At 31.3% G+C, this 13,975-nt stretch overlaps 1 protein-coding gene across 1 annotated transcript; it reads right to left on the minus strand.

Moving 5' to 3' along the window:
• Nucleotides 1-2,291: 2,291 nt before the first annotated feature.
• Nucleotides 2,292-9,678, minus strand: LOC128170566 (multiple epidermal growth factor-like domains protein 11). Its single transcript, XM_052836351.1, has 10 exons — nucleotides 9,519-9,678; nucleotides 8,893-9,147; nucleotides 8,640-8,771; nucleotides 7,525-7,662; nucleotides 6,855-6,992; nucleotides 5,369-5,500; nucleotides 5,100-5,237; nucleotides 4,831-4,968; nucleotides 4,340-4,477; nucleotides 2,292-3,457 (listed from the first exon to the last, which is right to left on the minus strand). The coding sequence occupies exons 1-10, from the start codon at nucleotides 9,538-9,540 to the stop codon at nucleotides 3,306-3,308; spliced, it is 1,383 nt and encodes a 460-aa protein (XP_052692311.1). The 5' UTR covers nucleotides 9,541-9,678; the 3' UTR covers nucleotides 2,292-3,305.
• Nucleotides 9,679-13,975: the final 4,297 nt, after the last annotated feature.

Consider the following 13,975-nt stretch of genomic DNA (forward strand, 5'->3'; position numbering starts at 1 on the left):
CACTGATCAGAAAAGCTTACCTGAACCTTAGATTTAATAAAACTCAATACAAATCCTTGTTGTATTCAAACTTGGGAGAAACATGTAAGTAAACCGAGGCTATACCAACAAATCTCCACTGTCACATACGAAGATATAGACAATTTTACAATTCGTTATGTTACCTAGTTCCTTAGAACTTCGATAGTTTACATAATTTTTTTTTTTTTATTTTCAATGATTACGGATATGATTTACATGTAATATTGGTTAATTTTGATGTAAACAATTAAGAAATTAGCATCATGATATAATGCTGAATAGGATTTTACAATTCTTGTTCGATAAATTTTCGTAAACGGCGCACTGAACGACTTGCAACTTTGAAAAAAAATTACTTGCTTATGAAAAGGCACGAAACGATTAACACGATAGGATAAACGGAAAAACTGTTAAAATTGAACGATAAGCCTGATAGGATTAACGCACGATAGGATAGGATTGAAGCACGATAGAACAGTATACACGCACGATAGAATAGGATTAACGCACGATAGATCAGTATACACGCACAATACGATAGGATAGATACACGCAAACAAACCTCATAAATATTTATTTCTTGACCTTGAAAATGAAACCGATTCAAAGTTTCATGACAGTTCCTTGGCGAATCATCTTCGTCATTTGACACAAGGCTGATCGATCTTACTTGTACATACCATTCACTGTCGCTCGTTGACTCTGAGCACGACGACAAATTCATCCAAACACAATATGCATTATACACTATATTATAGAATTATGCCAAAACAATTATAGACTTTTAGCCAAACATAGGAAATTCGGACTAAATTTTGCAGATTTTGCTTTCCGCTAAAACATTTTTGGAAGTACTAAAATTTTAAAAGTTAACATTCTATATTTTAGTCTATATAATTTTGCATATTTTCTGTTAGTTTAACCTCATTTAATCATTATAATAACCGTATGGCACGATTTTTAAATATTTTAAAATATGCTTAAAAACGAGAGAAGACGCCATATCTCAAAATATTAATCATTGACCTCATATAAATTATATGCCAACATAATAAGATCAATATAAGTAGTTTTATACTTTGATGTTTTTGTATTATTATCATTCAATTTTTTGTAAAATTGGATCAAGAATTGGTAGGTATTTTAAAAGATATAGAGGAAATTGGGACTGGAATATTTATAAAAATTGTGAACGAAAACTTAATGCTCTGTATGTATTTAGTGTCACTACCATTCATAAATTGTATTTCATTTTCAAAAGTGTTAAGCAATTTGTATTATTTTAACAATGAAGAAAATCTCAATCATAGTGCAACATTTTAAGGGATTTTCCTTTAATTTTCCAAAAATATACAATAGCTATTATCTCAAAAAGTAGGTCATTGACTTACTTTTTTGAAAATGAAAAAATAACACTACAACAAAAGGTCTGTAACACCCAATAGTTGTTTTTTATTATCATCATTGGAATTTTTTTCGAGTAAACGTCTTCCTTAACAAAAAGTTAAAAAGCGTAACAGTACCCCGAAGTTCATTTGTATGTTTGCTACAATAATTCGATCGGCAATAATTTCATGTTTATTAGTATTACTACTAAAAAATCCAAAAATTTTCGCTTCCTTCTATTCGCATCGGCGTCAGCAAAAAGTTTTTCTAGATATTTGACGCAGTTTTTTTTTCTTAGATAACAAAGAATATACCTGTTGTTAGCGTTAATTATTTTTTCCTCGCCAGATAAAACATGCAGTAAAATTTTCAGTACTGAATAAATATTTGCATAGGTGCATTGTAAATCGAATTCATGTACGGACTTGAAGGCAGATGTCGACATAACAAGGACTAATTATTACCTTATTCAAGAAAACATTCATTATCTTAGATCTTGTACAAACCCCTAAAAGAAGAGCAATGTCACACAAATATTTATTCTACTTGTCTCAGCAGATTACTCTGTCTAATAAATGAGGGAACTAACTGCTAATTTGAAGCTGAGAGCGACCAATTATAAACTGGCATTAATCGCACCCCCAAGTGAATTACAATAAATGTATACATCTATATTAAACAATATATAGAACATCATTATATATCAATGCATTGCATTTGTGTTTTGAAAACAATTCGTCATGAATAAAATCTGACAACACGTTTAGTGACCAACTTAACAGATCTTCTTAAGCAACTCTTAAATTTGTGTAGTATGAAGTTATTTCCGCACGATATTCACATTTTGAAAAAAAAAGTTGTGTTTTAAAAAAAATTATCAACAGTTCATGCTATAACGATATCTCTTATGTTTGTTGCTGTCTCTAAACGGCCATTTAGAGTCGGGAAAATGTTGTTGGCCATTACCGTTGACAATTACCATCATGTCGGGTGCATCAACTTGATAAATATCACAGTATGATGAAAACATTGTAAAGACATGTGTATGGTAAAGATAAAAAGATGATAGCATGCGTCCTGAAATTACACAGGGAATGCGTTGTTTTATTCCATTTCCAGAAAGATGGATGTCAGAGATTGCGGAGCGCACTAGAAGCTAAATAAGTTCATTCTCTGGGTAATTGAAATAATGTAAAATTTTATTTCATTTCATCAAAGAGGTTTACAATACAGGGACAAAGAACTTCGCTTGATAAACACCAGTAGTCATCAATTCAATCTTATATATGAGATTAATCATTTCATTTTCTTTTAATTTGATAAGAACATTTAGATCTTTTGTGTTCCATATCACCTCATATCATTTCTATATGATACAAATTAAAAAACTAAAAAATGTTGTATCATTAAGAAGATTGAAAATTACAGCGTTCACAACAACCAAAAACAGCAATATTTTTTGTATTTTTTCACCTTATTTCAAGTTCATTAATTCAAGTAACGTTTCAATAAACGAACAAAATGTTCTAGAAATTGCAATGTTCCATTATACTTCCATATTAAAATAGCAAAAAATAACAAATATGAGTATGAAAACATTTGAATAAAAATATGAAGATCTTTTTATGCCAGGTCTTAAAAATAGTAAGCGCGAATGGTTGGATATCATATGACGCGATTCGCGACGAGACTCTAGATTGACGCATTAGAGGAGATTTTTTCGTTTCGGTTCCTTTTTATGCAACCTCGGGAAAAATCGATCAATTAGATTGTTGTAATTTAATATCATGTAAATTGATAACCTGTTTTTGCTGGACAAAAATAATTAAATGTTTGAGGATTTCAAACCTTTGATAAATTGAATTAACATATCACAAAATAATGAATATAGGCTATGTTTACAGATAATATTCAATACCTGATAGACAGAAGATCCCTGTCCAACCTGCGACACACCCAGAATCACACATACCATTGGCATTGTTACAACCAACACACGTTTCGCTGCATTTCTTGGAACACTCTTTACCAAATGACCCATGTGGGCAAGCTGAAAACAATGAATTCTGCTTTAAAACGAACACAAGTTGCTAGTTATTAAATTATCGCCCGTTAAATAATCACTCTTGGTATTACTTAATGCAGTGGTAATGCATAAGTTGGTTTCAAAGAAATGCTTGCAATATATAATGCCACAAATATATCATAACAATGGTAATGCTATGCATTATTTTATAAAAATCGGGCACTAAAAGGCACACTAAGCTGATCAATAAATACAAATATTTGAGATTTTAATGATATGAAGATAAACTTGTACTTGTACTTTGTTAAAATTATTTTTAAAAAGAACGAAATGATTTTGAGATAGAAATATTTAAATAGTATTATTAAAAGATACAAACAAAATTTCTTTTTTTAAACGATAACCATGTCCAACCCTAGAATCAGTTGCTGACCCTCCTTCTATATTGAAAACAAATAAACACTTAAAAGCTAGCGAAGATTGCCAAACAATGTATTCAGTCTCAGTATCCAATGATACTTTAGAGTATTGATCTAGTATTATAGCAGGATACAGTTAGGAATGAAACTTTTGAACATTTGATGAACATAAATAAAGTGCAATGTACCATCTCAATCTTGAACAGATAATTACATTTGAACTTGGTAGTGTGAACATGAATCAGTAAATATGTTAAAAAGTGTGTTTCATATATCAAAATTTGTAAAAAAAAAATCTATCTATCTATCTATCTATCTATCTATCTATCTATCTATCTATCTATCTATCTATCTATCTATCTATCTATCTGTCATTGTGTTGTTCATTAATCCTATTTTATCAGTTTATCGATGGATCTATTTCCAACGTAATATTCCATTTAGCCATCCAAAAATTGATAATGGTCAAGACCACATATTTACTCACGAGCTTTACACATCTCTCCATGGTATCCATCATTACATCCGGTTAAACATGTTCCATTCGTATGAGAGCATTGACTTCTGTCACGGCAATGTCCACATGCCTCGTTGCAGTCCCGACCGTAATATCCTTTGGGACATGCTGAAATGGTTTTATTAAAACACGTTCTTTTACTTTCTCATTGGGAGGGGGGGGGGGGGGGATTGTGTGGTAAACTTCGCTCTGTGTATTGTCACTTTTTAGAAATTTTTTTTTTTCAATGTGTGCACAACACAGAAAAAAAATTACACGGGTACACAGGTATATCATTATACAAAATTTTAAAAACAGTACTATGGCCATTTTTTGTTGCTTGGAAAATCTGTCTATTCGTTCAAACTAATATTTGTATTTCTTTCTGATAACATTAATCCTTAGTAAAAATATCATGAATAGTATACTTGTTCCCGGCGATGATCTAGTCTGTTTCCTATTTGATATAATGGTGTACTTACGTTCCTGGCAATGATCCAGCCTGTATCCTGGTAGACAACCACTCGCACACGTCCCGTTGACATGGTGACATTGAGTTGGATTATCACAATGTCCACAGTCACTCTGACAACCGTCCCCGTACTTCCCATCCATGCATTCTGTGAAAAGCATATTAACGTATGAATAAGAATGTAATACCCACATTACTCAACTCTGTATATAATTGATTCGCGGTATAGTTTTAAAGTGTTTATTGTCTAGATTTTGATATATGGAATGGTTTACGTACGTTCATTGCATTGTTCAAGTTCGTATCCTGGTAGACAACCACTCGCACACGTCCCGTTGCCATGGTGACACTGAGTCAGATTATCACAATGTCCACAGTCATACTGACACCCGTCACCATACTTTCCATCCATGCATTCTGTAATGAAAAAAAAAGTGTCGTTATTGTCATGCCAAAAATAAGATGGGTTATGTTTGTTGAATGCCATGCTTTATAAATACAACTTTATACGTTGCTGGAATAAATTGAATAAACAGAATATAGTATACTCGATTGACAGAGATCCCCCGTCCAACCAGCGATACATCCAGACTCACACAAACCATTGACATTGTTACATCCAACACACGTATCTTTACATCTCTTAGAACAGTCTTCTCCATAATATCCATGTGGGCAAGCTGATAAAAACAATAACACTTTTAAAAAATATATATTTTTATGACAAAACTAACTTTTGTGTAATTAGCAGTCAATTTTTAACTGTCGTGAAAACCCTATAGAGCTTTTGCATCTTTAATTGTGTTTTGATTTAAAAAGCTTAGGGTTAAATTGCAAGAAAACACTTCTCCGTATTTTTGAGTTTTGGTGGCATATGGAATTTTCTGTTTACACCTGATATTCGTTTTGTGTCAACCATATATACTGTTTTTCCTGAATTAGTTAAGTAGTACAAGTACCCGTCTTTATGTGTAATTAGAAATATATCAAAGTACTGAAGTACCGATGGGAGTTTATTTTATCGTTCATTATTTTAAAATCAACGATATGTTATTTTGCTATGCAAGTAGTTTATAATCTGTATTTGAATTACGCACACTTTTATAATATGAATTTTGGACTTTTCCGACGGAAGTTTCAAGAAACCCCTTATGAATCGTGTTATGCAATATTTAAAGATAGAATTTATTCCATCAAACTATGCATCAGTAATCAAAATATTTCAAAAAATGTATGGATCCAAGCAATAATGAACTCTAGTCTCGTTCAACCAGATGCTCGGCTGTGTCCGTTAATATCCGACAAGCAAGAGATACATGTACGCTCTGCCAATGTTTACACCAGGTCATGTGATAGCTTGATGAAGCGACCTCTAAATATAGACAAAGTCTTTGCTTGTCGGAGATTTACGGAGACAGACGATGGTTGAAAAAGACTTTATTTAACGCTGGCGTAGGAATACATGCGACTGCAAAAAATATCTAAATTGTTCGTACTTTTAAAATCTGACTATTTCAAGGTATTCATAGATAAGTTTCTTAAAATACAATGCTTCAGCATACATTACATCGTATTTATCGATTATCTTCAAGAACTTGTAAGCAGTGATTATTTGTTGTTAGGTCCAAACACAGTTTCAGTTTTGGTTTGACAGAGTAACTGCATAGGGAAGTTGATTAAAATGTACTCCCAAAAATGATTTTTATTTTCAAATATCTTTAGACTGGGTAAATGTTATAGAAAGTTTTTAAAATATTAACATCTTTAAAAGGGGAACTCCTACTTCTAAAAGATATATTGCATTTTAAAATTTAAAAGTTGTCGAGCAACCAACCAAGTGTGACTTGTCACAACATATACTATCAAAATGAGCCATCTTAAAAAAACATAGCGTAAACTGACTTTATAAAAAAAAAACCAAACTAATTGTCATACCTTTTGTAGTAAACGATCTTAATTTGTTAAGCCAAATATTGTTAAGCCTGTTATTTTCTAGATTTTTTGCTACGTATATAAAACTTATTAAATACTTACGTAATTTACATATTTCTCCTTGATAGCCAGCAGTGCAACCAAGTAAACATGCTCCATTGGTATTGACACACTGGTTTTCCTCGCGACAATGTCCACATTGCTCATTGCAGTCAGTGCCATACCAACCTCCATCGCAAGCTACAATATTGCGTTAGAATCTTCAAGAATAGTTTGAACCTCTTTTCGTTTTGTTAAAAGTTGCTTCGTAACATGTAGACGATAAAGTTACACAAAACTACACTTCACCGTTTATTAAAATGTTTATTGGTAAAAAAAAAAAGAGTGCACTATTACATTTAAGTTGTATGCCTAAAATTTTATATTGTAAGATTGATGGTATATTATAATGGTAACACATATCAAACATGTATTACATCCTTCGATTTTGAAGCTAAAACAGAGAATTTTTCATTGCATATTGATTTGAAAGATCGAGGTCAAGCAATGTAGTTTATCTGAGCCAAACGTTCATGTACCGTTTTCTGTATTAAAGAAGTTTGTATATTTTTGTCTCTGTTTTCGTAAAATTGTCACATTTAATATTATATCCACATCATCTTACGTTCCTGACTATGTTAAAGTGTGTATCCTGGTTGACATAGTGAATGGTATATTTACGTTACTGACAATGTTCAAGTCTGCATCCTAGTTGATGCAAGGGTTTACTTACGTTCCTTGCATTGCTCAAGTTTGTATCCTGGTAGACAACCACTCACACACGTCCCGTTGACATGGTGACAGTGAGTCAGATTATCACAATGTCCACAGTCACTCTGACAACCGTCCCCGTACTTCCCATCCATGCATTCTGTGAAAAGCAGAATAACGTATGAATAAGAACGTAATACCCACATTACTTAACTCTGTATATAATTGATTCGCGGTATAGTTTTAAAGTGTTTAAAGCGGCTATCTCTGTAACATCATTATAATTTTTCTTTCGTGTCATTCAGATTCAGTAATTTAAGTGAAAACAATAGTGTGTTTTAAAGAAAATGGTGCATTAATATAATGGTGTATCATTTTTTTAATTAGTTCTAAATTTTAATATATAGTTTTAAATTTCAAACGGGTATTCGATTTATCCTGAATCTTTAACAATACATTTGTTTTCAAGTGTTACAGAATTGTCTTATTCCGTTATTTCAATATGATTAAATATAGGTTAATGCATGCAATAATGATCATGCAAATTTTTTTCGAGTGGATATTTTATTAGTTAGTTATTTAATAAAAATGCATGTATAGTATTTTTTTTTAAATTTCTCAATTTTTGTATTTAATACTAGACGCACAAACTTCAGTCTCCACTGCCTTATCAAAATTTAAAAAGCCTCGTCAGGATTTGAATTTAAAAAATACAATACACCAATAATTGAAATGTAGATAGATAAAGAAACAGAGGTACCGACAAGTCTGACAAAACTGTTTAAATCAGATAATACTTTTTTTTTGAAAACATTCATTCAAATTACATGAAAGATTTGCACCATTATTCTGCATCATTAACATAGCTGGTCTAGGATAGGCAAGATTGGATAAAATGTGTTGCTGCTTCACACACCCTGGGATTTAAATAATCATGATGATAAACATTCATTTAAAAAATTCATTTAAAAAGGTTAACCTTAGGAAACATCTCATAGAGATACATATATTTTGATACACTAGCTGTCCCATTGTGATACGGGAGATTTCAGTAACTATCCTTTCTTGACCTGAGTTTTTTATACGACTATATGTAAAATATGAGTGATAAAAGATGTAAACTATATGATATATCACCTGACTCACAGCGATGACCTTGGTACCCAGGTTTACAACCCAGACAGGTGCCCGTCTCTACGTGACAGTATCGACATGTTACTGGACAAGGAATAGAACAGTTGGGTCCGTAATAACCAGTTGCTGGACAGCCTTGTGAAGGTTATGAAAGCATTTTTTATGCTGGATTCTTTAGTGATACTTGCTTCAAGCGCAATTTAACAAATCCATCTTATTTTAAATATATTTAAATGAGATGAATATAAACTCTAACCATATACTTCCACTTCACAGAGATCGCTCACGACAACCGAAAGATATTCATCAGGATAGACAACTCCTGGTAGTCTCTCATTGTAGTAGACCACATATTGTCCATGTATATGACAGGATATGTTGAAAATTGCAGGTAATGTCCTTTTTGTAAAGATGTCGTCTTTAAAGCATAATGTTCCTTGTAATCGGTTTGTTGTATTTGAGACGTACAGAGAAAAGCCCAAGAGTGCGGTTGATAAATCCCTAAAGGATCCTTAAGACATAAAACAGGTAAAATTAATGTTATTTTACATCTCGTTATAAGAAATATTTAAAAACAATTTTATATGGAGAAACGATTCGCTGATTTTTTCAAAAATAAATAGCGTTTGATTAATCACAATTAAAAAAGGACTTTTGTTCAAATAGTACTCAAATTTTCTTATAATCCTTTGACTAGCGTATTCTTTAAACTTGCTGAAGTATATCACTTATAATTACAAAATCACATGATTGCACCACCACACCTAATTACCCCCATTCCTATTAGCAAAAAAAAAGAGAAGAAAATGAGGAATGGGTAACAACAATTTCTATTAATGACGTAACGATTGATAGTAAGGATATAATTGAAGAAAACTTAACCCAAAAATAAGCTCTCCATCATGAAGTAGATGGTGATGTGATGGATGCTGTGGATGTTGGTCAGGTTTACCCACCATGTTGCAGTCTGTTTGTAGTAGTCTGATACAGCACATTGACCTCCGTCCCAGCTCAAATCTGATCTACGTCCGTCCACTGAGTTTCCGGCTTCAAATAGAGCGTCACCTGGCGAAAGCGGGTAATGTTGGTATGTAGGTTTGTTTAAGGCGATATTCACTGGCAATACAAAACAAAAAACTATGTAGAATCAAACTAAGATATATACAAATCCAAGGGAATATAATGAAAAATTGCAATATTAGAGTTTGAACAAATCCTAGCTCCCTCTTGCGCGGAAAGAAAGTAAGGGTTATTGTAGAATTTTAATGTTTTTTTGGTATACTTTTGTGTCTGCCATGGGTTTCAGAAAAAAGTGTATGGATGTTCTCAATAACTTAATAATAAAATGACACGGACTTACATTCATAATTAGCATTAATGTTGCACAGATGCCTTGAAAATATATAAACGGTCTTTACAAAAATGCACGTAAGCATTTAAAAACTATATTATATTTTTGTGTTGTTACATAGCATTTGTTTTATTTAAGTTTATAAAAACCGAAAAGTGACTACATTGCTGTAAATTATATGTTTTTATTTTTGTGATAATTATTTTACTTTGCATTACTTACCATAAGCACTTAAAATCGCCAGAAATATAGAATATAAACACAAAAAATAAATAGCCATGAGTTCCATATGTTATGAATTCATACAAATGTAACACACATAACTGCATGAAGTGATCGGAAGTGACAATTGCAGAGGAAGATAAATTAAAATATGATATTAAAGATAAATTGAAAATATTAGTACTCTGAGTTATACTTGTAATATTCCATAACTATTAAATACTAAACACATATTTCAATACACAGGGGAATGGAAATGTTCTAACATATATTTCAAAAAGTGCAACTATAGACATTTTTCTCACTAGCAGTCATGTTAAATAAGACTATATAACTGCAACAATGACTGATGTAGCCTAGTTGTGAAGCAATAATACTTTTTTGCATTTAGAAATTGAGATAAAATATAGTTACAATGAAAAAAAAACATAGGTTATTTCTTCCTCAACTCCGTAAAAAGTAACAAAACATGTACATGATGTGAAAACAAATTACAATAATCCATGTGTTCATTCATGTAATATTTATTCATTCGATAAATTCTTTTCCATTCATTTTATTCAAAATAAATGGTTTTACATGCAACAGAATTATCAAATACCACAAAAAAAGATTTATCTAAAGTTATAATTATAGCTATCATTTTTATTTAGCACACGCGACATCAAGAATACATCTAAGATGTTATCTCAGACCATTATAGGACATTCATTGTAATTTGATGATGCAATTGTCGACAAAACTTATGTAATAAGATTAACTTCCCTGTTTGTTACTGTACAAACCGTCAGTAGGTTGTGAGATAACATGAAATGGAGAGGAAGTTATCCAGATCTAAAGCTGAGTTAATTTATTATCGGAGGTAATTTTTTTTAACATTTGAAGTGCATGGTTTTTTTTAATTTTGTTTTTATTCACTGATTGTTTTAATGCCTTCTCTATAAAAGGCCCATATTTCATCCATAAGTTGATATGGATTAAGGCTTTAGAAGCCATTATCAAACACCACATTTTGTATTATTAATGAGAAATTGCTTCATTTACTGGGTCCTTTGATGATTTCTCGTTTGATACAACAAACTTAAATCGCAAATAATATCCAGATCATCATTTAAACAGCGTTACCACACACGAAAGCTTTAAAAATAAAAGCGCCAGCTTTAGAAGAGACACGATCTTATGACGACGGTATCACAGTAACGTCAGCATTACAGAGTCCGTGCTCAAAAAACGGTTATTATACAAAATATAACTTTCTGTTGACATGTAACTATATTTAATACAGCATTGCACACAAAACTAAATGATTTAAAATCCATCGAAATAATTTTTTTTTCATCTTTATTAAGCCCTAATCATTAAAAACAAACAATAACATATACAATTTAATTATCATCGAACACACCATCTTCTGCATTTTATTGTAAAAATACGTATATCATAAGTCTAGATCTCGGAAATTTTTAGACAAAGTTCTGACACACACTTTCTATGTTTACATATACAAACACACGCATGTTAGTTAATTCTACTTATCAACATAAGTTCCTTCAGCTAGGTATATCATTGTAGGATACATATTATAAAGTGAATAAACATTATATATTTACTCAGTAGCACTATTTCATTTTATTTCATAGTTGTATCAAACATCAGAAACTAATGAACAAGTACTGTGGAATCATTTAAATTCGTGGGGGCCAATTTTCGTGGATTGTTGGTTTTTTGCTTATTCATGGGGATGTAATTTCGTGGATGTGTCGGTTTTCAGTTTCAGTAACAAAGATAACTATTTCTAAATTTGCTTTCATTGAGGTTGTAAATTCGTGGGGGAGGGCTACCCACGAATACCACGATAATTGAGCCACCACGAATTTTAATGATTCCACAGTAACACAGCACCGTTTTGCTGTATATTTCTTATTAATTTGGTATTAATAAACAGAACCCCATGACTTGATTTCACTTTCGTAGTAGCATTGAAACATTACTTTAAAGTTTTGCTATTCATTATAAGCATTATATAGATGGTGCTTGTTTTGGAGGGTAACAAATGAAATTGACATCTCTGAGGTTTTTTAGGCGTGACAGTTTTAACTGTTGCCCTCCCAAACAGGTCCTTTCTTTACATTATACTGAATGTCTTAATTTTAAAGAAAACTTAACTGATTGCTGTAGAAATGCCTCGAATTTTTCGGCGAACTGTATTTACACACAGGTAACAGTTTGTAGTGTTACATGGTGCCAGGTGTGTTTCTCACGATGAGGGTAATAAAGCGGATAATGAACTACCAATCAGATTTTAGTATATTCAAGATGACAGTATAAGAACATTATTCATAATTCATCATAATTATAACTATAACTATTTATTATTCATACATAATTATTCATTATAAATCATGTTTAGCGTCTTATCTTCATATTTATGTTGACTACATGTTGTGTGATTTTCATATAGATTATGTTTTCGCAACTTTGCGTTACTATATATCCAATAGTTTTGCCAACCTGATTTTAGATTTGTAAAATCTCGGCGCTTGTTACATATAACAGATAATACCATCATTTTAAATGTTGAGGGGGAAAATAGGACTAAAATATCGCAAAATATACTGTACAAGCACATATATCCGTTTTGGTGAAATTGCATTGTTGTTAAAGCAAATACAATGTCGTTGGTATCTAATTTTGTAATTTCTTAGTCTCTTAACAACGTCACTAATAACTCCGCATCGATAAGTACATGGGTTAAAAATTTGTCATAAATTTCATTTCGTCGATAAATACTGGAAACAAAAATAACAAAACTAAATTTTAAATAAATATGTGTGTTTCTACAGTATTAGCATTCAGATCTAGTGCTCTAAGATAACATTTTCCATTTTTAAGCCTTGAAAATGCTTCACAGTAATGGACACTTTTATTTGATCTAAACATTATGTATTGTTTGACAAACTTCTATGCAGTTTTATTAAATTGATAAAAAAATATTATAAAGGCTGTATACAAGTACTATTTTTTTATTTTATTGTACTAAAAGTCACACTAACAACAGCTTCAAGATTTGATAATATTCATACAATATTAAAATGTTTTATGGTATGACGATTGGGGCGAGCACAAAAGGAACCCCGCATACACGTATCTCTCATCAATGTTAGCTAAACAATCTGCAGACTTGCCCCATCCTAAAACATTGCTCTCTTTTAAATACTTTTACCCCTACCATGAATCCGAAGCTAAAAAATGTATGCTACAAGTGTCCCGCTATTGTACATTAATCAACCTTCATTGGCTCAATTAATTAAATTTTAAAAAAAGATTGTTGAAATTATTTTCATAAATACCAAGTCGTTTGTTTTTGTATGTATCTGTTTGTATTATCATTCCTTTACTTTTTAAAAATATTTTATTTAATAATAATAATAAAAATTTGATATAAAAAATCTCTAAAAAATAAACTGCTTGTCAGTGGAATTTCTCTTTTGTTCCTTGGTGTTATATGAGTTTAAATCATTTTCTTCTGTTTCATTAATTTTGGCATTTAGTTTGGTTCTGTTTTTAAGCGATATATGCGTTGTCGGTGTTTTCCTTTCCCATTTACATTTTAATGTTTAAAGCAACTTTAAACTAGATATTAAAACTGTTGATTGTTCCCTCTTTTTATTCACTACAAACTAATGCTGCTTCATGTAGTTCTAAAGATAATATTTTTTCTTTAAATTGCCTCACCTACCAAACGTATGCAATGTACATTTGGATC

This window comes from Crassostrea angulata, chromosome 2, assembly GCF_025612915.1.
Source record: "Crassostrea angulata isolate pt1a10 chromosome 2, ASM2561291v2, whole genome shotgun sequence".
Lineage (NCBI taxonomy): Eukaryota > Metazoa > Mollusca > Bivalvia > Ostreida > Ostreidae > Magallana > Magallana angulata.

Excerpts from the sequence above, each read along its gene's own strand:
- LOC128170566 (XM_052836351.1), bottom strand. The coding sequence starts at position 9,540 with ATGATGGAGAGCTTATTTTTGG. Across the intron at positions 8,772-8,892 it reads CTGTGAAGTGGAAGTATATG|GCTGTCCAGCAACTGGTTAT; the intron begins GTTAGAGTTTAT and ends AACCTTCACAAG. Across the intron at positions 7,663-8,639 it reads AGGTCATCGCTGTGAGTCAG|AATGCATGGATGGGAAGTAC; the intron begins GTGATATATCAT and ends TGCTTTTCACAG.